The sequence below is a fragment of the Ischnura elegans genome, chromosome 6 (genome assembly GCF_921293095.1).
Source record: "Ischnura elegans chromosome 6, ioIscEleg1.1, whole genome shotgun sequence".
NCBI classification, from domain to species: Eukaryota; Metazoa; Arthropoda; class Insecta; order Odonata; family Coenagrionidae; genus Ischnura; species Ischnura elegans.
The window spans coordinates 65,852,556-65,877,845 of record NC_060251.1 but is presented as its reverse complement, the minus strand read 5'-3'; the positions used below and the strand labels follow the sequence as shown (position 1 = coordinate 65,877,845).

The 25,290-nt window shown below is 38.0% G+C and overlaps 1 protein-coding gene across 2 annotated transcripts; it reads left to right on the top strand.

The window, feature by feature from the left end:
- The first annotated feature begins 10,258 nt into the window (after nucleotides 1–10,258).
- On the top strand, nucleotides 10,259–22,686 carry LOC124160919 (la-related protein 7). Of its 2 annotated transcripts, XM_046537043.1 has the most exons (11): nucleotides 10,259–10,570; nucleotides 10,645–10,826; nucleotides 11,264–11,428; nucleotides 11,555–11,873; nucleotides 12,646–12,771; nucleotides 15,277–15,384; nucleotides 15,955–16,053; nucleotides 16,920–17,070; nucleotides 18,231–18,519; nucleotides 19,688–19,838; nucleotides 21,403–22,686. In XM_046537043.1, the coding sequence occupies exons 1-11, from the start codon at nucleotides 10,399–10,401 to the stop codon at nucleotides 21,549–21,551; spliced, it is 1,911 nt and encodes a 636-aa protein (XP_046392999.1). In that variant the 5' UTR covers nucleotides 10,259–10,398; the 3' UTR covers nucleotides 21,552–22,686. The 2 variants fall into 2 exon arrangements, with proteins under 2 accessions (XP_046392999.1, XP_046393000.1); XM_046537044.1 differs by lacking the exon at nucleotides 15,277–15,384.
- Nucleotides 22,687–25,290: the final 2,604 nt, after the last annotated feature.

Sequence of the window (25,290 nt, the reverse complement as noted above, 5' to 3'; positions counted from 1 at the left end):
TTAAATACCTTTTACAATACAAAATTCATTTTTATGGAAACTAAGAGATCTTTAAAAAAATGTATACCTAACCTGCCTTGGCACGTTATGGATAGTCGCAAACATGAGGAAAAAGATTATAAGGAAAACAAAGTAATCTCTGAAGCATAATGTTATAGAAGTGTTATAAGAGCTACTTAAAAGTATTTTACGAATGTAATTTTATTTTAGAATGGGGAAATACCAAAAATCTGTATTTGAAATACAAAATACAGGATACATTCTGGTCGCGTATTTGGAATATCACACACATATTACAAACGTATTCCGAATACGTATTTTAAAATACTTGTATTCGAAATGCTGTCCAGCCCTGGCAACACGGTACCTCGTAGATGCAGATAACAATATGAAGGGAATTCCGATATCGGCCGCTGTAAATTCACTACCCCGCATTCTAAAAATATTCCATCAATTTAAATTAAAAGTTTATTTCGTGAATCATTCGGGGCTGTCCCCCTTCTGAGACTGAACTTCCTGCATTGTTTGTAGCCTTTTCAGCGCTCAAAATAACCTACCATGATCCAGTGGCGGATACATATGGGGGGCGCAGGTGGCGCGCGCCCCCCTTATGCGGGGCTACCGCATTGCCGAACATTGCAGAATCACAATTGTAACTTTTTATATCATGCGATAGCGTTGTCTTGTATATGCGTATAATCAGTTAATATAAAACTCTGCATGTAACATGATTATTTTTCATTACGAAAGAAGTATATGTAGCTCAAAATATCTTTTGCGCCCCCCCCTTGAGTGATTTCTGTATCCGTTACCGCCATGATCACGGTTTTGGACTTAACATAAAATTTTTCTCTAAATTATTTAGGAAAATAAGCATCGGCAAAATGACCATTGGCATCCAAAACCTCTTAGATGGCTTAGGTTTACTTTAGACCCAGTCCATAGCTGCACCAGAATAGCTCCTTATTATTGCAGTACTGAGGCTCTCATTCTTTAAGTAAATTGCTGTGGACACAGCTTCACCCCAATAAACTTTAGGGATACGCAAATAATTAATGAAAGCCTTTGCTTTCGCAGTTAACGTGCAATTTGTTCTTTCTTGAATGCAATTCTGTTCAGCAAACAACAAGCCATAGTGGTACCATGAACTATCTCCAAATTTCTGAAGAAAGTGGATAATTGAGAATCACAAAATTCAGTGCCATTGTCAGACAGCATTCTTTTCATCTCGGCATCAGTCTGATTCTCCCCTAACTCCTTAACTCCAAAAATTTTGAAAAATTTTCTCTTTTAGTTTTTGAAGATACTCGAAAGTTTTTAGTTATCAGTAAACATTAAAACATGTCATGAACCTCTAAGGATCCCTTCAGACACAGCCACCAATATCAGAGTGCACTAATTCAACCTGGATTTTGCACGTTTAGTTGGTTCTTCAGGGAAGCTTTTCATATCCTGTTTGGCCAAATCAAAAGGGACAGATTAAATATAAGTATTTTCTTTATCTTTAAAAGAATAACGATATCAGCAGGATCATAATGCGACATTGTAAGATTTCTATCAGATAAATTTTAAAATCTTATTTGCCACAAAGCCTTACTTAAATTGCTCTGGCTGACAAAAAAGTATCTTGCATAACTTTTAGGGCCCGTTTTATAACCTCTACTTTACGATTTTTGCACAGCATGAAAATTATGATATCGAACTTCTAGTTCTTACTTGCAGTGTCAAATTTGAATATTCATAATCCTCAATGTAGTGATTCTTGCCCCTGGAAAATGCTGCCTAACATATCTTTTTATGGACAGATCCCAATTTTTTGCTCTGAAGTGAAACTGCCTGAAATACCCAACTTCACAACTCGCTCTTTACGAGCTGTGAAGTGTTCTCAACACAAGAGGGCTTATGGAAACTTCGCCACATTTATAGATTCGTGATTTACGCGATACGATCCAACGTCTAATGTTTAATTCAGAAAATAACGGCGAACTAGCCAGCGGAGTCACCCGCTAGTGGACTCGAAGGGAGAAAATTTCACTGAGGAAAGGAAAAATTTCTCTCGGGAATCGACCTATACTCGACTCAGGTATGGTTAGGTACCTAACCAGTTAAGTTAACAGAGGAATAATTACACTCTCGTGAAAAACAATGGTGTTGAGTTAGCTCAACTACGCATCTTTCAAACCATCGAGGCTGCAAGTTCTCTGGATCCTCTTGCAAAAAAATGGAATGACAGAACCGTTTGAGAATCACGCCCTAACTTAAAAATAATACCTTTATTAGCTTTCCCCGCGAGGAGACTTTTAGTACTTAGAATTCCGAGAGTATTTTAATCGACGATTCTCTTCCATAAATTGTGAAATGACCCCTTCGATGTGAGAATGGACCCCAACCGCGGGAAGGATAATTACCTCTATAGAGAGGACTATCCACACACTTTGGAGAACTGCCCATCTAATTATGCCCGAACCGTGAGATATACTTAAACCCTTGCATTTTCTTGACATCGTGTGGGGATGGGGGGTTCTACCAAGTCGTGCGGAGATGCCCATACCTCCCCACACTCTGGGAAAAACTCGCTCTTTACGAGCTGTGAAGTGTTCTCGACTCAAAACGGTGCCCTTCCCTCCTCTAGGGGAAGGTGTTTAGGTGGCTGCCACAGCAACGCCTCCTCGGCCTATTGCGAGCGAAGGCTGCAGCGTCCCGATTACATATATGCCCGCGTCTCCGATCTCATTTTAACGCCGTGAGAGGCCGGACGATTAACCAGGGAAAAAAATCAGCTCCATTCCGAGAGCTCATTACAGTCGATCGTCCGATAAAAGCCTCGCTAATCGCTTTTATTTAGAGGTGTGAGGTGGAGACCTATGATGTTGTTTATGAATCCCTAACCACAGCACCCCAACCTTAGGCCGCGAGATGTGAATTACCGAGCTGGGGTTTATATTGCTGGGAGAATGCGAGTTAATGTGTGCTCACAAAGGGAAATTTAAAAGTTTGCGTATTATTCGATTAATTTCGCAAAATATGAAAAGCTGAAAGGCAATTACTGAAAGTAATAAATGTTTCATGGAGCGTATTCAATTTGATGTAAATGAATTCATTTGTAAGAGGCGGAGGTCAAGTAGCTAATCAAAGGGAAAATTCTTGCCCAATGGAAGGGGCAGCTTTAGAGGGGGTACAGGGGTCATAACTCTCCCCCAAATTTTATTAGTTTGATAGCTTCTGTATCCTTGTAAAGGGAGTGTATATTATTATGCATAGCTACAAGTCCCAAACGTGAGGTAAGTAGTATTTATCCAAGAGTGTAGCACTCCCTACTGTAAAAATGACCCTCTCTCCCGGGGGTATTCCATACTCCTCGAACTCAGGTCATGACCCCCCCACTCAAAATCTCATGCTGAATCCGTCTTTGCCCATTGGTACCTTAATTCCGTACGTGGTGTGCTATTTGGAGGTGGTGACCAACTGCTGAGGTCATTTCCACCATTTAGGCAGGGTAGGGTGGTAGGGTGAAGAGATATTAGGTATTGGCATTAGCCTGCCTTGTAAGGAAGGCGCTAAAGGAACCATGGCTAGACATTGCATTTGGTAGACAGAGCGCTTAACTTGAAGTGCAGTCCACTCGGCTACCTATTGAGGAAGCTTTCTCTAAAACATTCCATCTTCCACTGGTAAGCCATTTCTGTTGCCAACTCTCCTACCGCTTCTGCTAATCCTGTCATTAGTAGCCTGCCAAATTGATCCAATACCAAGATGGCAATGGTGGCTTACATTGGCCTTGGACTGCAGATGAAAGCCCATAATGGCCCAATATTGGCTACCCCACGGAATTCCAAAAAACTCGATAAGGACTACCTCATCTGCTTGCATTAGTTACCTCATGACACTCAATATCGGGCTATCCTATTACTATATTTATAATGGTTACTCAGAGTTCACTAATATTTAATGCCTAAGTTCACACGTTTTCGTGATAGCTTTCCCACTTACATATTCAAGGCCCACTTATTTGACCGACACACCAATGTTTTCATAAGTCTATTTACTATAGTAAATATCCAGAGTCACAGGAGGGGGATCCCCCCCTGGACTATTATGGGGGGAATAGTCCCCCATGGAAATCAGATATTGGCTATTCATTGGTTCTCATCCCATTGCCAACATATAGGCAATAAGGGATGTCAATGAATAGCCAATACATATTGGGTGACTACTATGTGGTACTTTAGCAGCTTATAGTTTTTTGTGACAAAATAATTTTAGTCTATCCTTATCTAAATCTATGGCTGGAAGTTATATTTTGCGTTATAATAAATGTTTTTCTGAAGGCGTTTTGGTAATCTCAAGGTCTCAGATTAGCTGCCCACTATCTCCATAGCTATTTAATGTATAGAGAAAGGAAATTGTGTGGGAGGTATTGGATGAGTTACAGATGGAAGTCACATGAGGGGAATGATGTTCAAATCAGTGAGGTTAGTGGATAATCAGGCACTGATTAACCAGTTGCCAAAACTAAGTGAGGAAGATGCCATGATGATTAAACACAGGCTGATCAAAGTCATACCATTTTATAAAGCATTGCAAGCAACGAATGAGAGACTCAAGGTAAAACAGGTGGTCAAAGACTTGAACATAAGGAGCAGTGAAACTTTTACAGAAGCACAGTTCAGGAAAACAGACACACAAGTGAGGATGTCAGTAAGAGGATTGACTTACTGACATTCGGGCCTAATACTTACTGATTGGCTGGCAAAAGAGGCATTCAAGAATAGGAAAAGAGCAGATGAGAGGATCATTGTGTTAGAGGTTAAGAAAAATGCTAGGGAAGAGTCGGATCATGAATATAATGCTTTACAGTATGGAAACATGGACCCCTAGGAAGGAGGATAAGAAAAGACTGGACGCGTTTCATACAGAGAGGGTGACGGTCCAGGAGGTCTGGACTACCCCCTACCCCCCACCAAAATATAAAAGCACAATTACTTTGCATCACAGAAGAACACCAAATATTGAAAAATTATTAATTTATAAAAGATTTCTTTGAAAAATGAAGTTTTTTCGATTATAAAATGTGTTAAACTATTACGGAGGCTTCCGCAGTGATTAAATTGATGATTGGTTTCCAGGTTAATTCCCCGTCGACTCAATTGTGGTGGACGACAGTTTCGGGTGCGTTCCAAATGATCTGCAAAATTGCAATTCTTTCTGAAAGAATTGCAGCTCTGCAGATGCAAATATGAGTCAACGTCAGTGGCGCCGACTCCATGGGGCCTGAGGAGGCCCGAGCCCCCTCAAAAATTGGTTATGGGTGTGACAAAAAAATGTGTCAGGCTTGTCAATTTTTCCCCGAGTGTCCAGATATCGAGATTTGTGTTATCAGGGTTCTAATGCTGATCATATGACTCTTCTAAAATGCTTAAAAAACTAAAAACTCACTACCTATAAAGTTTCCTGGGGCTGATCCCCGGTTTGGGTCCCTCCAATATTTTTTGTCAGTCGGCACCCCTGGTCAATGTGGCATTAACCCAGAAACCAATCATCTATGTTAAAATTAGATGAAAACCCTCAACTTAGTACCCTGTTTTTCAAAAACTTTCGACCCTGAGTTTGGACCCCCCCTCACCCCAAACAAAATTCCTGGCTATGCCACTGATGGAAGAGATAGATGCCTTGGATGGAGTGAGCACTAGAGTGTAGGGGATATTAAAAACTGTGCTATTGCGTAGAAGGTTTGTTAAGCAAGGTAAGGGAAGTAAGTAAAAAGGTTTTGTATATATAAAGTAAAGAGAGTAGGCCTTATTGTGTACTAATGAGAGAAGCTTAACTTGGGAGGGAAGACTAGCCAGGGTGATTTGCAAAATTATACATTTAAACCTAACCTGACAGTAGGAAACTCTTACGTGAAATAACAGTAAATAATGAAAACTCAGAAATCTTAACAAGGAAGATGACCACAGACTTGAGTAGGTTAAAACATTTTATTGTTTTTGCAGCACATTTAAAGAAAATGAACATAATGAGTAGAGGCAAAGATTATCGGTGAATAAAAACTGTGAATTTCGTCATAAAAATCTGTCAATTTCATTTTAAAATTTTGTCATAAAATTTCAATTTCGTCACAAAAAAAATAGTTTCGTCATAAATATTCCTTTTTTTATCCCCAAAACAATAATTTCAACAATAAAAATGTTTATTACCATATTAAATATATTTTAATGGTAAAAACCTTGATAAAGAAGGGTCAAAGCAAATGCTAAAGGAATAAGTTAAGCATTTGTTAGATACATATACCATAAACACTCTTTGCTATGTGTGTACGTATTTCAACCACATAAGGCTAGAGAAATGTGAGAGTTGTACAGATGGGGAATATTTTTGATTGGTCTACATGTCACTGTTTCATTGGCCTGCATGATGTAAAAAATGTTATTATAATAGTTATATTCTTATACTATGTGGGAAATAATATTTTTTCAAGCAAATAATTTTAAAAACTAATAAAGAGCTGTTAAATTTTCCTTAAAATATTGATTTCATTCACCTTTTTCATGCTTAAATCTTACCTACAACTTGAACAACCATGGCTTGCCCCACCCCTAGTTTTGATCCTACGTACACCCTTGCAAAGAGAACTATCAAATCAAATAATTAACAGACAAATCGCATTTTCCATGCAGTAAAGATTTAAAGTAAGACCCACAAAGTCAAGATTTTCTCTTCTTCTTGATCGATTTGAAAAAACAACATCATTTAAGTGCAAAATTGTTTACAACTAATAGTATGAGAAACGTCTTTTTTATTGTCCACGGTTATATATTACCTCATTAAACTCTAAAATGTTGAAAATAGTAAATAAAGTTTATTTCTTACTTTTGGAGCCCTTTAAAAACACAATCAATTATTTAAACCATATTTTTTCATTATTTTTTCCATTGGTGTCCCTTATAATTGTATATAAGCAGTCACCAAAATGGCTGTGGTCATTACATTTTTCTATTGTCAGCCATTTCTATTTGCATGTCCAAAAATGTTTTTTTTCAAATTACCATTCACACCTTAATTCCAGGGCTGGGCAGTGTTTCAAATACATATATTTTAAAATACATTTCGAAATTGTATTTGATATTTCAAATACACAACCTGAATAAATCTTGTATTTTTTATTTCAAATACAGAATTTTAGTATGTTCTCATTCTAAAAAAAATACATTTGTAAAATACTTTTGAAGTATCTCTGATAACACCTCTGTAAAATTATACTTCAGAAAATACTTTATGAGCAACTGAAATAAAGAACTCGAGAGTCAAAGGCCCAGAGTGAGGGGTAGATGGGGCAATTGCCCCAAGCCACGGAGTTAAGGGGGCCATTTCTCTTCGGGGGAGGGAAAGCCTCACACCCAGGCTCTACCCCAGGCCACAAGAAGTCTGTATGGGCGGCCCTGGTCAGAGGATTTTGTCCTGAGGGCTAAGGTGCTACCTCACAGACATAAAGGAGCAGATACAGGTATCCAAGTTGGGTAGAAAATTTAGAGATGTACCAAGTCCATCCAAAATTTCCTTACATTCTGTATTTCACATAACCAACCCTGAATCACACAATCATTTTTTCCGCCTCATGGTAAGGGTGTTTATTTCCTATCACAAATGAGCATCAAAGACAGTGGCCTCGGCTGCCTTCAAGAGGTGCAAATCCTTCCCCTAGTACTCATTCCTTAACACTTTCACCGAAATGGGGCCCCTATTATTGTTTGAGCAAGTTATTATATGGCAGACCTCGATTAATCCGCTGGAATCATCCTTTCACCATTCTAATATGATGGAATCATCCCATCACCTTTCCTTCCCCTCCCCACTCCCACCCAACTCCCCTCCTACCTTGCTGAATATCATGTAAAGAGAAGATAGCAGCAGCCCATTCTCTCATTGGGTAAATATGGGTTATACCACTGAAACGTCTGGAAAAATATTTTGTGACTGTCATATTTTCTGTGTTCCTATATGTTTTAAAATCTTGCTATTTATTTATTTAAGTGTCATCATCAGAATCGCTTTCTTCATGTTTGCAACTATCCATAACATGCAAAGGCAGGTTATATTTTTTTAAAGATCACTTAGTTTCCATACAAATGAACTTTGTAATTTTAGAGGTATTTTAAATACTATATTGTGGTTTGTTTTTTCAAATGCCCAAGTCAAAGGTATTTTGTATTTCAAATACATTTAGAGCAGCATTGTGTATTTTGCATTTATAACACATATAACACATTAGAGCGGTACATTGTACGTCAATTACATTTGGAGCGATATTTTAGATTTCTAATACTCCTCATCCCATATTTTGCCCTGCCCTGTTCATTTCCACCCTGGAGACAAGAGCAAGTTAAAGCAAGTTCATGGAGGTAAAATTTGAAAACTCTACAACATCAATGAAAATAGTGTTCGATGAAACGCTTAAAATTGATTAAGGCCTGGTTACACGGTGCATTAACCCGTACGGGTTAATGTATGAATGCGTGTCTGTTTGCATGTCTGAATTCATGGACGTTTGCGTGAACGAGGAGCATGAATGAGCGGTTACACGGTACATGCGTTCGCACAAGTTTTCACACATTTTCTCGTAACGCGAGGCGTTTAGTTTTTGTTTATTCCCTTTACAGTGCGCAAAATTTAAATTTGAAAACAGTATCATTAGATAGGAAGCAGACGATACCTACCAGAAAATGATTCTCTTTTCGTTGTTTCCTGTAGGTAATATATTTGCGTTGTCGTGTAAACAGTGCTTTTCATTGTAGTTGCCGAAGTTGTTTCATTTCGTGCCAGTAATATTTATTTATATTTAATATTTATTGTTACCGCTCGCTTAATGCTATATCTCAATAGTACTCTATTTATTTCAAACCGTTATCAAAGTTAATACTTAGGCCGAAAATTTGTAGACGCATCTTGTTTTTAAGCCGTGTTTACCAAACATTTTTCTGTCATCTGTTTCACTGAGTGTAGATGATGTATGAGAGTAGATATTTTTAATACTTTGTTCTACTTTTGTCCGGGACGTTTATAAAGTTAAGAAGATATTTGCTGTTGATGGAAAAGATGTTGGTTTAGAGGTCTTGTCGATTTATGAACTTGCGTAATGTGAGTCGTATTTTTGTGTTGGGCCAGCGCATTCCCACCTCGGACGTATAAAAGGTAGAGTTGTCGTTAATTCGTAAGATATTAATTATGTTTAAATGTGTTCTATAAGTCGTATGATAGCCGTTGTATTTCACAAATGTCGTGTTGAAAACTCTGCGATAACCTCATCGATTGTTTTGTTCCGGCATAATACAACCAATAAGATATAATCGGCATAAACTTGGTATGTCCGGCATACATACAGGGATAATCTATACGAATATTAGTGTAGATGCAAATGGTGAGTTTGTGGTAGGATTCAAGCACTTACGATACAGTACAAATGAACAAATACGCGTAAAGAGTTACTGAATAGCCAAGACGGCCGTGGAGCCCTGCAGATGACAACTAAATGTGTCGTTTCCCACCAGGTGGCTCTGTTATCAACTTGTGCGAATGCATGAACGAAATTAGAACATGTTCTATTTTCCGTTCACGCGTTCATGCATTTGTACATTTTGGGGTGGTTACACGGTGAATTTTTCCGTTCATTCTCGCGTTCATACATTTAGACATTAACCCGTACGGGTTAATGCACCGTGTAACCAGGCCTTTAAACACTAAAATATTTTTTAATTAATTCTCGCCATTTAATTAATTTTATACTTCCAGTGATGACTGTCAATTTAATTGACAGTCGTCGGCCGTGACACTTAAGTGTTGGTGAAAAAATACATTACTCACGAAAGAAACGGCTACTAAAGCAACAATACAAGTAATATTAACCGATAAAAATTTTAATAATTACCTTTCGGCGACTTGTTACGTGTAGTACATCACATAGCTGGCGATTTTTTTGGCACGTCACAAAAACATACTCCATTTAAATCTCAATCTTTTACGTGTTCCAAACTCTTATTTTATTTAATATGTGTACTTTACCATTTAACTTTGCGTGTCCACAGATAATAATTCACTCGTACCCATTGATAGTATCCTATAATAATGCCACATGGCTATATTTCTTATCGTAAAACCCTTGAGGACGTATTTGAATCGCCACTGAGGTCCACAGCTCGGCGCAATAGAATGCGCAGTCGACTCGATCGTCGATGCTCAGATTTAAAAAAAGAGTATAGCTATCCGCCTCGTTGCCGGGAATAAATTTTTCGATCTTTGTTTACAATTAGATCCTGTTTCAAATTGCTTAATGACTGATTAAGGAGCTCATCGAAAGTACTCTTTAAGCATCACTAACGGAAGCTAAACTTTTTGTTTTCCACTATGGAGGTAGAATGCGCTGCTGATTCAAAAGAAAAGGAAGGAGAGGCAAAACAAGTGAGACGTAGGAGGAAGAAAATCTATCAAGCAATACGCCAGCAAATGGAATTTTACTTCAGCGATGCCAATTTAACGAAGGACCGTTTCTTATCTAAAATAACCTTACAAGATCCCTGTAAGTAAGCAATGGATAATGCATTCGCTTTTGAGTTGTGTCAGCAATTAAATGTCAATGGTTCTTTGTTGCAGATGTGGACCTTAGAGTGTTTCTCAGCTTTAATAAAATTAGAGCGTTGACTAATAGCGTCGATGAATTAGCCAACGCCCTTAGTAACTCAGAATTACTGAGTCTTTCTGAAGATAGAACCAAAGTTGCCCGTCTGACACCGGTGCGAAGAAATGTTAGTGAAGACGAATGCTCTATTTATGTGGTGAGTATGAATATTGGGTCTGGTAGATACAGTTTATAGGTTTTAATTTACTTTTTTTCAAAGTCAATTTAAGCAGGAGGATATAGTTTTCTTAATTGTTTTCATTACTAAATTATTTATCGACCCACTGCCCTATGAGACAATTTTACTTCTCTTTGGTCGCAATATAAGAGGAAAATTTCGTAGAGTGGACGGCTACGGGCTAATGCCTCAGTAAAAGCGTCAAATATTATTATTGTATAATGGTTATGCCTGGGTCATATCTGCCATCTATTTCTTATACGCTTGTATGTGAGACTCCCATAGTCTGGCGTTGAAGATTCTAAGCGTAGCGAGAGAATATGTTTTCAAAGATCGTCGAAAATGAATCTTGATCTTTTATTATCACCAGAAATTTTACAATTTTCATGTAAGGGTTTTTCTTTGCTCGTTTGCAGGAAGGCCTTCCACCTGATGCTAAGCATGATTGGTTGCAGGAAGTTTTCTCCCTGTATGGAAAAGTAGTGTATGTATCTATACCCAAGTACAGGCAAAGCGGAAAAATCAAAGGTTTTGCCTTTGTAGAATTTGAGTCAGCAGAAATTGCAGATAAGGCTCTAGAGGTAAATTTTTGTCACTTCTATTATACACTTTAGTGAGAGTGAGAAAATGAATCAGCCAGACCAATGTCAGTGTGGTTCGTAAACCGTATATATTTTTATATATGTTGACTGGGCTGTATATTTCAGGCATTCCATGGAGCTGGGTGTTGCTTGCCTACTGACATGGCTCCAGAACAGCTGTGCAGTGTGACAACATTTGAGCCAGGAGAGGGAAAATGGCAAGTGGGCATGGTGGACGCACCAACTCCGGGAGGGGTTGAGGAGGGGGAGAATGGTTGCGGGAGGGAAGTTGGTGAGGAAGCAGCAGGGAGTGGAGAGACAGGTGGAACAGAGTCCATCAGGGTGCAGCAACACTCTTCCACAGAGAATATTTCACCTTCTGCAAAGGAGAAAAGAAAAAAGCGTCGGAGGAGGAGTGATGGGAACGAAGAAGATGCAGAGAATGGTAAGAGAAGTGAAAGAAGCACAAATGGTGGTGCATTTTCATCCAAGTACTGCTCTAGCTGCTGGAACATCATGTTAATTATTGTTTACATACTTAATGGATAGATTATTCAAGGTACTTTTAAAAAAATAAAGCTTACCAAGTTTGAGAATACCTATTGTTGCTGCCCATCTAGCCATTCTATTTTTAAGGAGGATATATGTATTTTTGTCTGAGATATTACTTTTTCAAATTAAAATAAATATTCAGTGAGATATGGAGAAGTCAAAGGTCTTGTTATAAATACAGATAATCACAACTAATTTTTCAGTGTGGATATAGAATTCATCACTGACATATTTTAGTTATTTTTAGGTGTTTAAATTAGTCTACAATATGGTGTCATTTTTTAATAATTCTCTGGGAATTAATGTCCAACTTTCCTTATTAGTGGCATACTTGCGTTTTCATTTTGAATTTGGCAGTATTCTCTATTTTATATGATAACGTGTCCTCTTCAAGGTAAAAATCGGGTATCGTTCCACCTATTCTTGTCTTCTGTGTTAATAATTTAATGGTAAACTCATGCATCAGGTTTTAAAGCATCTGAGTTTCACAGATCAGTGAGATGTCAACACAATATATCCTGTAAATTAGTCCCCTATTTTTATAGCGATACTTAAGATTTATGTAATTGTCATTTTATAAAACAACAGTTAAAATATGGTTTGAATATTCCTGCATTGTAAAATTTAGGCATATTGTTACTAAATGGCTTTATCATATTTGGCAGATGAAGATGAAGTGAAATTGGAGAATTTAGAAAGTGAAAAGAGCTCATCTCCGCAGACCAAAAAGAAGAAAAAGAAGAACAAGAAGGAGGAGGAGGAAGAAGAGGAAGTGCTTGCAGAAGATGGAGGTTGGTAAAAATGAAATTGGCCTTAGTACCTATTTACATTTTAAAATTCGTGGTGGATCCAGTGGGTGTGGTGCCTAGTTTTGGGTTCCCATCCCATGGGCCCTCGTTCAAAACACAATGGTGGCAGATATTTGTCAGAGACTACCTGGTCCCTGTTTGAGTGTTTTGCAGGGGGTATTTCAAGTATAATAATCAGTCCATCAGATGGGACATAAAGTCTTGGCCCCTTGATGCCTTTAATAAAGAGATGGCAAATTCTGATGCTGAGTTTCTCTCCAACCTTCCCTTGTCCTTCCATAAAGTTCTATTGAGCTAAGCTGTCAGTGGCCTCCTTTAAATACCTTTCTACTTTTTCAAAATTCGTTCTTATATACAAATATAAATGCAAAATATATGTTCAAGCCATAAAGCTGAATAAGAGAAGAGTTCTCTCCCAGCCTCAGTTTGATGTATCGTTCATGCACTTGTTAATTTTGTTTAGGCATAAAGATGGGTTGGTTAACCGGTTCTCGGTTCTGTCGGTTCTTGACCTGTGGAACTGGAATCGAGAACCGATCGCATAAAGTCGGCACTTTGGAACCGGCTTAGAACGGTGGCGAGGATTTGAATTTGGTGCCCCAAGCCTAAGGTCTATATCTCTATGTTAAACAAGTCGAATTGCGCCGCTGATGGCATGGCATTTCAATCCGGCAATACAGACAATGTTACATCGAGGCTGCTTTTAGACGATACGTCTTTTTGCCAGCCGCCATTCACATGAAATTCAGGTGGCTTTCAGACGAGACGACTCTGCAACGCCGTGTGCCATACCGCGAACGGTGGCCCGGCGGAAAATCATTTCGTCTGAAAGTAGTCTTATGATTGAATCAGGTACATATATAGTAATTCTTTGACATACGAGCAATATGCATTCCGAGAGCTTGTTTATAAGTTCATAAATCTATGCAAGGGATCGAAAAGTGTGGTTATCCTGCAGAATGCAACACTGCATTACAATTTCTCACGGCCACTCAGTTTATCCATGGTTTCGCTGTACTGGCATGTTGAGCAGTTTATTGTTGAGGTTATAAGAACTGCGATTGTGAAGCATGCAAATAAGTTGTCAATGAAAGTAATAATTTAAGCTACATTGCAGAATACACAACACATTTTGAACTGACTCACAAGTTACAACAAATTAACGGATGATGTCAACAGAAGTTGGGAAAGTTTCGCTATTGGTCCTGATGCTATGCAGTATGTAAACAGAGATCTAAGCATGTTTCACACGGCCCTTCAAAATTAACACTGATCGCTTGTTTTCAGTGAATGCCTGCTCAGTACTGCAGGCAATATTTCTGCCAAATTAAGAATAGATTAGACCCAGATAAGGTAAAAATATTGATTATTTTTTAACAAAACCTGGAGAAAGAACCAGTGGCTGCCTAATGTATGTGACATATTGGTAGATCATGCATTTTTAACAAAATTTTATTTAAACTTTTTTCCTTGGCAAATAAAATTATGGAGACAATCTTAAGTTTTTTCTACTGAGCTTTCCTGCTAATTTATATCTCTAGTGAAATCATATTCATTCACATCTTTTGGTTGTTCATTTAAATTTGCCATTAATTCAGATAATAAGAGTTCATCCTTGGAACCGAGTACCGATGGGGGAGAACCGGACTGAAAAGATTTAGGGACTGACTCAATCTCTTATGCAACATATTGTGACTAAGGTCTGTTCACTTTATCTTTGCGGGTGAGCTGGTGTGGCTTAACCGAGTTGGGGTGAGAGGAGGGAAAGTTTATCTACACGTGACTTTCCCTCTGCCAATCAGCAGACAGTAGGCGTGGTCTAGCACTTCGGAACGTCAGTCGCTCTCAGACCTCCGTCGTGTCAACTTCGTGAATCTGCTAGCTGTGTTGCCAAATCCTTTTCCCTTGCACTCCCCGTTTATAAGAATGTTACGCCTATGTATGCCTTTCACCAGCGGTCTCGCATTTTGCGGACAATATCCTGGCTTCTGAGATGGGATTATTCTCAGTAAATTGTATGCATTGTTTCGCCGCCGGGCCCAAAATATCTGTGGCCACGTGTGAGTCACACCTTTTCAGTGAGACACAAGGGCGGCTATGTACATTTGGCAACGTTAAGGTCGCTCCTGCTCTCTCTCTCTCTCTCGGTACTACCCCTTCCCCTTCAGCGAGGCCCCTCCCCCTTCAGCGAGGCCCCTCCCCCTTCAGCGAGGCCCCTCCTCCTTCAGCGAGGCCCTCCGAGAGTGTCCGGGATCTCACGAAAGTTGACCCGCAGAGATAAAATGAACAGATATTAGTTTTAAATAATTTCAAGTGCTTAAATATGGAGCAATTTTGATTTGAAGTCAATATATGGATAAATATAAGCTTTCTTTTGCAAATTAGCTCAAATTTAGAAGCACATTGAACAAAGTAGTGATGCTGGTAAACTTGCTAAAATGCTATTTGTTACAAAAGATATCCTATTTTCTTTTGAATAAATCTCGGGTGATGCAGAGGGTTTAACTAAGGAAGAGAGTGGTGGTGCCATTAAGGAAAAGAAGAAACGAAAGAGAAAAAGAGATAGCAGTGATGATGAAGAAGCTGTTGAGGATGGTAAGGGCACACAATTTTGAAGGTCATCTTTTGTATCCTCTAGCTGTCAGCATCCATGCGATTCTATGTAACCGACTCCTTATCAAGAATCAACCTTAATCAATAGATTGTATCCAGTCCCAATCAGAAAAGTGCCCAGTCCCATGAGAGAGCTTTGTGCATGCACTGTTGCCTCCAAAACTTTTGATGAATACCACTAACAAATGTGATGGATAACATTAAAAGTTTATAAAATAGTCATGCTTCTTCAATGGACTTTAAAATACAGTGCATAAAATTAAGAACAGGGCTTGAGCCAGGCCTCTGCATTTTATGGAATCATTGGCAAATTCCTGCCTTTCTGTTTGAATATGTTGGTTACATTTAACTGAAGTTGGGCCACAAAGTCATTCAGGGACAGGAAAATGAAGTGAATTCTCAATTTAAAGAGTATTGTGATCATGTCTACGAGGAATAAGGTGATATCAGGTGGAACTTCATTAAAGTTATTCTTTTTATCTTATCAACTCTCTAATTTTTTATTTCAAATAATATTTTTCTATCTCTGTCCTACACTGTTTAATATTCTAGTGGTTGAAGAAGAGATTGAATCTACTGAGGCAGCTGAGAGTCAAAAGAAGCGCAAGAGGAAGAAAGATGAGGAGGTAGAGGATGAGGAAGGAGAAACTGGTGAGAATTTTTAGAACTGTGTCCTATCATATGTCTGTATTAAAGAAGTTTCTTTTGGCAGTTAAAACATTTTCTGAATGCATGGTATCACATAGCAGCAGTGTCCTTCGATGCTTTTTCTGAGATCAAATCCAATATGTACTTAGTTCAAGGTAGTGAAAGTAATTAAAAGTAAGATCTGTGACGAGTTAACATTTATTTTTTATGATTTTTCTGAAGATGATAACATTTTAACTGTTATATTTTAGCATGCATTAAAAAAGTTTGTCAGGAATAGCTTTTTAATTTTTTCAATTAATTTATGGTTGTCTGGATTCTGTTCTACATGAATTCACTCTTAATCCTCTTCATATCATGACTAGGACACAAGTGTTTCAGGGTTATTCTATAAATTTAAACAATTAAATTGATTTATGTTGACTGCTATTGAAAACCATAAGTAAATTGAATATCAACCTGAAAATCTAGCCTTTGAAATCATTCATGATGACTTTTGGAGTTATAGGTCGGAAATATTTGAATTGCAAATACGTATACAACACCCTGATATTCCATAAGTTTTGCAAAATCCATCACACCTAGTTTTGACTCATAGACTTTCATTTGTTTCTGTTTTCTGTCATCGGTCAAAAGGGAATAAAATAATTTTAAATGTCTGTTTACAATGAAATAGATGAAATATCACCTGCTCTCAAGTTCTACTGTTCTATAATCAACATGAAACTGCTAATTTTTAATTTTTCTGAAACATTTCATCGGAAGAAATTTAATTTTTAATTTAGAGCCTCTGATATATTTAAAGTGACTTTGATGAGGAAGTATTTCTGCTCAAAGGAGTTTCTCATCAATGGGATATTTTACTTTAGAAATGAAGAGAAGTCGCAGTGAAGGGGAGCAGTTGGAGGCTGAAGGTGGAGGTGATGAAGAAGGAGGAGTGAAACGGAAACGGAAAAAGAGGAACAGGAACAAACGGGAAAAGTTGGAAGGAGAACCGTTGGGATTGCGCATCTTGTCCAAGTGAGTCAATATTAGGTCTTTTATGTTTCATAGTTTGGAAAATTTATGTTTTCCTAGTTTCGAAATGACCTAAATATATATGTTTATATTCATGTTCTGAAATATGTTTATGTACTTTAAAATTATGGGAATCCATGCCTCAAGGGTCCTAAGTATTAAGAACCCGAAATTGGATGGATATTTTGGGGCTGTAAAAGCTATGGTATTGAACAACCTAAGCAATTATGTACTTCATTTGGGTCAATATTTTATTTGTGTTAATGTAACCCTAAACTTTTATGAGGTATGGTTCCCTGCAACCAGTTCCACGACCCAAAGGACTACCCCACACCAAGGCTACGCCATTGTACCTCTTATTTCTGCTGCTAGATACATACTTCCCCTCAGCCCCCTCCTCTCCCCTGGCAGAGACAATATCTCTGGAGTAAATATCTAAATTTAAATGTTGTAGAATTGTACAAATTTTTGTCTGGCGTTATGATTAATATTGCTGTATCCTACAATCTCACATGAAAGCAGTTTTATGCATCTGTTTTGCTGACGCTTGTGTTAACCTTGTCAACCTGTTATTGGAACATCTCGTTTGACAATGAGTGGAGACCTCTGTACTGGCTAGATGTTGTCGGCAATAATTAGAGTAAACAAAAATGGATTAGCTTTGGGGGAAAGAGCTATTTTGGCTACCATATTGCAATAATGTATATGAAAAGCCCATGAGAAAATGTATTCGTCAAGAACTGTCAAGAATTACTTGAGCTAACGGTAATATTCCTTATACTAGTATTTTAAAGGTGCAGTGTTGTGGGAGTATTGGGTTTGGTGGTTGTCCCGTGACTTGTGGTGTCACAGCTGAAGGTCTAGCACGGACTAGTTAACTACAATTCTAGAACTACTTTAAACATACATAAATTTAGGAAAACAGGATATCAAATAAAACAGGATGTTTCGCTATAAAAGAAGCTTAATTGTTCATAAACTTTGAGTAATCACTGAGACTATGCCATGCAATATTTAAGCCAATAGAAATTCTATGGTTCTTAATCAAGGGGCAAGGGAAGGCAAGCTGCATGAGTACTAGATGAATACTCACCATCACTTGACACTGGTGATAATAACTTTAGGATGGCATAATTTTTATTTACACATTTGTTTTGATGTAGGAGGGACTGGAAGCGTCTGAGGAACAAGTACTTGCAGCTGCAGAGGAAAAACATGCAGATGTTGCGATCTCAGATGATGGGAAAGCGTTGGTGCAACTATTGGGGTGGTGAGAGTGAGGGCAACAGTGTGGAGCAGCAATACCATGGTGGGGACATGGAACTGGGAGAAGACCACGAAGATGCACCAAAGACAGTGGAAGAGAAAGGGAAACCTAGGGTGAAGTTTGTTCCTGGTGTCATTGTAAAGATCCTTTTCAAAGAACCACTGGAGGCTGCACGGAAGTTTAAGGTATGCACTTCAGCTTGTTTCACTTTGATTGATAGCCAAAATTCTCTACATTTGCTTCAAATTACAGAGGGTTACAAATGAAAAGTAACTGGATATTCCATGCAATTTAATATGTATTTATTCCTAAAATATTTTGTTTGCTGAATCAAAATTCAATCAAGGGACGTTGACTGAATGGTTATTGTGGTTTTCTACTGGAGCGTAATCAATTAGAACCCTCTTGGGCTAGGGCCTCACCATATTAACACACCAGTTTCCATTGGACCACCAGAGTTAAGGAATCTTGGACCTAGACTAATTGTTAGCCTGGATGGGTGACCATTCATAATTAAACTATGGTGCTCTTGTGTGCTGTCTGCAAGTGACAAACAGAATAAACATTGGGTTGGCAGGACTCAGAAAGGTCTAAATAACAGGTCACCTGATGAAGCTCCCCACCCATTCCCCATCATTCAGGCTACCATAAATTTACTATCTTTACTTTGATACTGTTCAACCTGCCTGCCACTTAAAGACAAGGGACAAGAGTACCCAAGTCATTGCAGTCCCACTCAGTCTTAAGTTAATGCTATTCAAATTCTTGATCGTTTGGGAACTGATTCATCAATGTGGGTTGTTGTGTGAACATCAAATAAATGAAGAGCATAAATAATATGCATCTAAAAATATGGAATGAGACATAATGTTTAAATTCTGAGGTATTGAGTCCCAAAACTGCCATATAGCCAATTTTCCAAACTAAAATGCACCTTTAATTCCTGCTGATGTTTTGTGACTTGCCACCTTTTTAGTTAGGCTCAATCCAAATAGATCTCTCTGTACATTCGTTTTGTGTACTGATTTTTTGGCAATGTAAAAAAAAATGGTGATAGCAATTGCTTCCTATTCTTCACTGTCCAAATAGAGATGGATCAAGATTATGTTTATGTGACTGCTTCATACTTCGAAGCATTCCGTTAATAGTTTTAGTAATAGAGAGAAATTACCATTGTGTTAGCAGCATCAGTCAATAATCCTATCACTGGTATGAATAATTTCTCAAGTTTCCCATCGGTTACCATTGTTATAGTATTATTGTTATGCATCCACCCAATCTAAATTATTGATATTATTTATAATTTTATGTACAATGATATTTTTGATCAAATGGATTCCTTCTTCAAAACAGGAAGAAGTCAAGAATCTCCCTAAGAGTGACTCCGTCGCGTATATTGATGTAAAAGATGCTGCAAGTGCAGCATATATAAGATGCCACTCTGCAGAAGCTGCCAAGGAGCTCATCAAAGATATACCGTGGGAGGACAGGAGTGTCTTGGAAGGTGAATTTTTGTGTATAATTTTTCTCGGGAGGTTCACTGAGAGAGGAGTTGGGCATTAGGAGGGAGATCGCTGAAGACCATTTCTCAAAAATTTCTGTGGAATCGGAACCCATGGACCACTCGTTAGTTGGGCAGAACTAAACACATTGGTTTGTCCCGCTGAATGCATAATTTAGATGCAAATGTCAATGTTATGAAATCATCTCCAGGTCTAAGGTTTTTGCCCCTCAAGATGAAACCTATTGTAAAATTAACTGTACAATAAGCAATGCAAAACAGTGTAAAAGGGTAAATCTACATATTATCCCATAAGCCACCTCAATATGCATAGGCGATGTTAGGATACCAGCCTTCTAGTCTCCCATCCTAATTCGTTAAGCATCTTTGTAACGCTTTCTTTACACACGTAGCAGTTTTATTACAAAGTGCACAGCTTTCCTTTGCATTTCATTAATCACCATGCTATGGACATTTTTGAAAACCGATTGAAATGCGACTGAAGTGGCAATAGAAATCAACCTTCTATAGGGCCTGCTCTATGCAGTCTCCTTGATTGCAATAATCAATGATGTATGAAAAAAATAGAACTCCTAGCTATCAAACCCTTACGGAAAAAGAATGTTTTTAGCTAAATGTGTTCTGTAAAAGACCTCCCAATGTAATGATATTTCTGGTTTAAAGGTAGATGGCATATTTAGAAAACAAATTTAAAATACTGCTCCTTCCCAAAAAAACATTCCTCTCCATTATGAAATAAATTTCGTCAGGGCCAAGGCTCTTCATTGAGTACATGTACTATGGGGGTAAAAGTATCCAAGCAAAGTTTGTGCCTCTGTTAATCCTAGGTGAGAAAATTGTTGTCCTCTCTGATGGCATTTTATTCTTAGGCCAAATTCTAATGAGGTAAAATCAAAAAGTTTGAGTCACTCTTTTCACCAGAAGAATGTATGTTGAAGACAGCATATCCACACTTTGCCTACCCCGGAGTGTCATTCTTGCTGGTCACCACAATGGGGTTGCATGAGATAATTCATATGCAATGCCTTTGAAACATTCTATTTAACTCTCATTATGAAAATTACCCATATTTTTTCTCCTTCCCAGTACCAAGCATATACCCAATACCTTCTTTCACAGTCTCATTAGGTCCTACTCAATTGAAGCCCATGGTGGAAATAGAAAGATTGCAATGTGTTTGAATTTACCCCATCAGAAATTGGCTGAAGAAAATCATGCCATCACAAAGGAAACTGACTGTCTCACGAAATATTAGTGGCAGCACAAACATTGTTGAGACATTTTTCCCCTAGTTGCAATTCATCAAGCTAATAAAACCATGTAACCATATTTTTATGTATTTGATTGCCACCAATACCATGATTCAATGTTTTGGTCAAATATACTTGAAAATGTTGAACACTTTTTTTAAATTGTATTCCATTTTATTGCCATCTGGAAGGCTTTGATTTTTCCCAACTGCATGCTGCCATTTTATGTTGCTGCATTCAGTAGGTATTCCTCTTCGTCTTTAATAGATTGATAGATATTCGCATTCATCTTTCAGGTTCTGAGGAGAAAGAATATTGGGACAAAATAATGAAAGACCGAGCTGAGAAGATTGACAAAAAAATCCGTGTAAATCAGCGAGGAAGGGACAAAATTTTGAGAAAGGCAGAGAATCTGATGGGAAAGCATTTACGATATGACAATTAATTCCATGTTCTGTTTTGTCATCGTAAAAATATTCCTTCTTCAAGGTGTTTTCTAAAGAAATATTCTATGAATATTTACCTATATTTTTGTGATGTATGTTTTAATATGAAAACTGTATGTTTTAAAACTTTTTAAATCCCAGTTAGAGGATATAAAATGCATGTATAAAAAAGCTAATGTACATTAGATACCTTATTACCTTTCCTGTACCATGTAAGCCATTGTTAGTAGTATGCATATAAAGAGTAGCCTCAATAGCTCGGTGCTCTGAGCATTTTCCAGGAAAGCAGAAGGTCTGTGGTACTATTCCCAGTCAAGGTGAAATTTTTTTGTGTTTTCGGCCATCATTCCATCGCCACACCACCTCTATGTCATCTTCATGAGTGTTCCTTGTTTTAACTTCTAACTATACTTGCATTTGAATATTTGCTTGTGGTGACTTATGTGAATTGAATATGTCTGTAACCTCATTGGTTAATTTCTTCTTGTTGGGATCGGGGTTCCCAGAAACACATGTGCTATGTGTATAGTACTGTATGAGTGAATGAGACAATCTTTCATTTTATTTCTGCTTCTGTGTGTATTCAATTCTTCCTCGGTGGCGGGAGCAGTGCCCAGAGCCATCTCTTGGCCAACACATTGAGCTATATCTGGGGGTTTGGTTGCATTAACCCCCAACAGAAACAGGAGATAAGAGTATCCTCAATAGCTGGATAGATGAAATTTTTCCAAATGTTTTACGCCATCATTCCATCTTCACATGTTTATGTTTCTGTCTCTTTGTTTCTACTTCTTTCTGTATCCATATGTGTATATGAATGGCCGAAAACACTAGGAAAAATTTCACCTTGAACAAAATATATAAATTCCAAATCATTGCATGTCACCAACAGACAATTCGTCCATCATCATCACAGTAAATAAGTCTGAGTGACTAAAAAACCATCAATATGTAACTATAAACAGTCCGAGCAATTGGGATCCTGCTTGAGCAGAAAGATCTTAGGAATTCGAATAAAAAAGAGCTCCATCAGTTTTTTCCCTTAAAATGGGATTCCACTTCTGCTATGTTTTGAACCCATATCTGAATAAATATTGTTTTTTCTAGGCCAGATCTGAATGGCCTCCTTAGAAAGCCTGTCTCAGAAGTTATTGAAGTAGCAGATTAATTTCTCACTATCCCACTTTATCTTGTGGTATCCTCCATATCCTCATGATGCCACGTTCAGCCACAGCAAAATTGTCAAGCTATCCAAGTCTAAAATGCCTCCAATGCTCCCAGTTCTGGATCCAGGATAAGGGGGGATTTGGGCGAGATCCCTGCAGTACTGAGGATCTGAACAAAATTACACTTACATTCATTTATAAGTGTAGATAATATTCATTTAAAGGAATAATATACAAAAATATAATGTGAAACAAATATTAAATGACCCAGCCAAGAAATAGCATAAGCCAAATGAACCAAATTGCATACCTGTTATTAGTGGAAATAAAAAATTTAAGTCAACTTCCTTCTTTCTCCGATGAAAACTCTTTCACCATTCCTTACACCACCATCTTTTTGAATCCTACAAATAGAGGACCCCACCGCCACCAATATTGTTGAAAAAGCAGTAAGCTTAGCACAAATGCATTTCCCATTACAAAAGGAAAAGAGAGAGGAAGTGAGACGATCAATGTGCAGCTCACTAGAAATAAATTGTAGCAGTGATCAAGCTGTTATTTAAAATTATATACACCCCGTACAAAATGTATACAGCACATATATGGCCTTGGCTATCAAGTTAATGAAAGTCACCTCACACATTTTGTGTAAGTTACACTGATTTTCCTTGGGAACCAAACTGATGCCTCTATAGCACAAGCGCCCAGCAATCACCAACCAGATCAAATCCACTCATCTAGGAGCCCAACAATATGCATGCCCTCAGCTGGCAGTAACTGGAGCACAAACGCTCTTCTCCCAGTCTCCAAGCTTCCGAGGTGAGTGTTTGTGCTCCAGCAACTACCAGCTGAGTGCATGCATATTGTTATGGTTGAGTGGGCGATTGCTGAGTGCTTGTGCCATGGAGGTATCATAATAGCACAGAAAATCAAAAGAAAGCATGGAATAACTGCCTTCTTTCACAACTGCATCATGAAAATCCCAATACCCAAGCTTTTGATAAATAATTATGAAATAAATTAACACGTTTGAGGTTTCACTAATCTACACTGTAAAGGTGGAAAAAGTTTCATGTCTCATTCAGAACAGAGTTATGAAGCCCTGGATACAAGTAAAAATAAGTCTTCAAAGCAAAGTTTGGGAGAGAAACAGGACCTTAGTTCTGTTTTAAGGCATAGTGTGTTCAAACCTATCCTCCATCTTAGAAGTAATAGGCTCCCCTACCCACCTCCTGGCCCAAAATGTCTTTTAATGGAGAAGGTAATAACAGAGATGGGTAAGTCCCACTTCTATGTCGGCTCTGATTCCAGCCCACGTTTCCACCAATGGTTCTCAGTCTTAGTTTGGGTTCTAAGTCAAGTGTTTTCACTGCTTCTCAAAAGATGACTATTCAAGGTTGTTAAGAAAACAGACAAAAATAATACTTCTGCTTATTTTACAAAATATTTAATCTAAATAACACTCTATTTAAAGTAAGTGTTATAAATTGCTCAAGATTTTTTTTTGGTTTTGTATAAATAATGTCATCACATATTCTTTTTGGCTCTGGTTCAGATTCTAAGTTCAAGAACTGATGTAACTGAGAACCAAAGAACAAAACTAACCTATCCACTGTAATAAACCACCCCCACAATTTTTATTTTCCAGTTCTTATCTCACTTTCGATTAGCTGATAGGAGAACTAAGTGGAGAGCTGCGTCAAACCAATTTTATGATTGTTGACCAGTGATGATCTCACTTTCCACTAGTTATAAAGAGGGAGAGAGGAACAGCACTTAAAACACCTGATGATCATAGCCTATCATTTAGCCAAAGTTTACTTCAATCAAGGTTCCAGAGAATAGGGTAGTTTCTTCTATCAAAGAAAACGAAAGGCATTGATTGCGATTCGTTACCCACCATTACTGTATTCATAATATACAAATTATTTCGTTTTAGAAATACCGGTTTAGACAAATGGCTATGGTCCATTTTTATCCTTATTTGAAAGGGGCCAGATTGGCGCCCATGCGATGCCACTCCACGTGATGTCACAGGGACCTAGTTTCTATACGAGAGGATAGGAGTTATACATCGTCTGAGGTTACCAATGCATGCATGAGGCGCAGAGCTCAGAGAAACATGTCTTAATAATCACTTATTAAAACTGGCTAAGCTCGGAAAGTTTTCTTCATTTGATAAGGTGTTAATAATCCTTATTTAAGCCAAGCGCTACCAGCCAGCAGGGTACTCAGCTACCCGCTAGCAGCCTGCGTCGTATGAGCGCTCAACTCGCCTCAAGGTCACCTCACAGGGCGGCAGCGGGAACCAGAAATACGCCACACGGAGAGATTTCCCGGCATTCTTACTTACGCGTCGCGTTTTCAGGCGCTTGAAAATTTTCACTTTTCATTTAGTCGCGAAAAATAGATATCGTCATTTAAAAATCTAAAAGCGTGAAATACGTACTCCAGGAGTGATAATCTTTCGATTTAGGCAATAAAAAAATAATAGGAAACCACCCTATTGAATAGCTAAAAAAACCTTGCCAGGAAAAAAGAGGTTGGTTAGCACTCACTCAATACAACTAAA

Bases quoted from the DNA above. Each gene is read 5' to 3' on its own strand.
- LOC124160919 (XM_046537043.1), top strand. From the start codon at position 10,399: ATGGAGGTAGAATGCGCTGCTGATTCAAAAGAAAAGGAAGGAGAGGCA. The intron at 10,571-10,644 runs GTAAGTAAGCAA...TCTTTGTTGCAG, and splicing joins AATAACCTTACAAGATCCCT to ATGTGGACCTTAGAGTGTTT. The intron at 16,054-16,919 runs GTGAGAATTTTT...ATTTTACTTTAG, and splicing joins GGATGAGGAAGGAGAAACTG to AAATGAAGAGAAGTCGCAGT.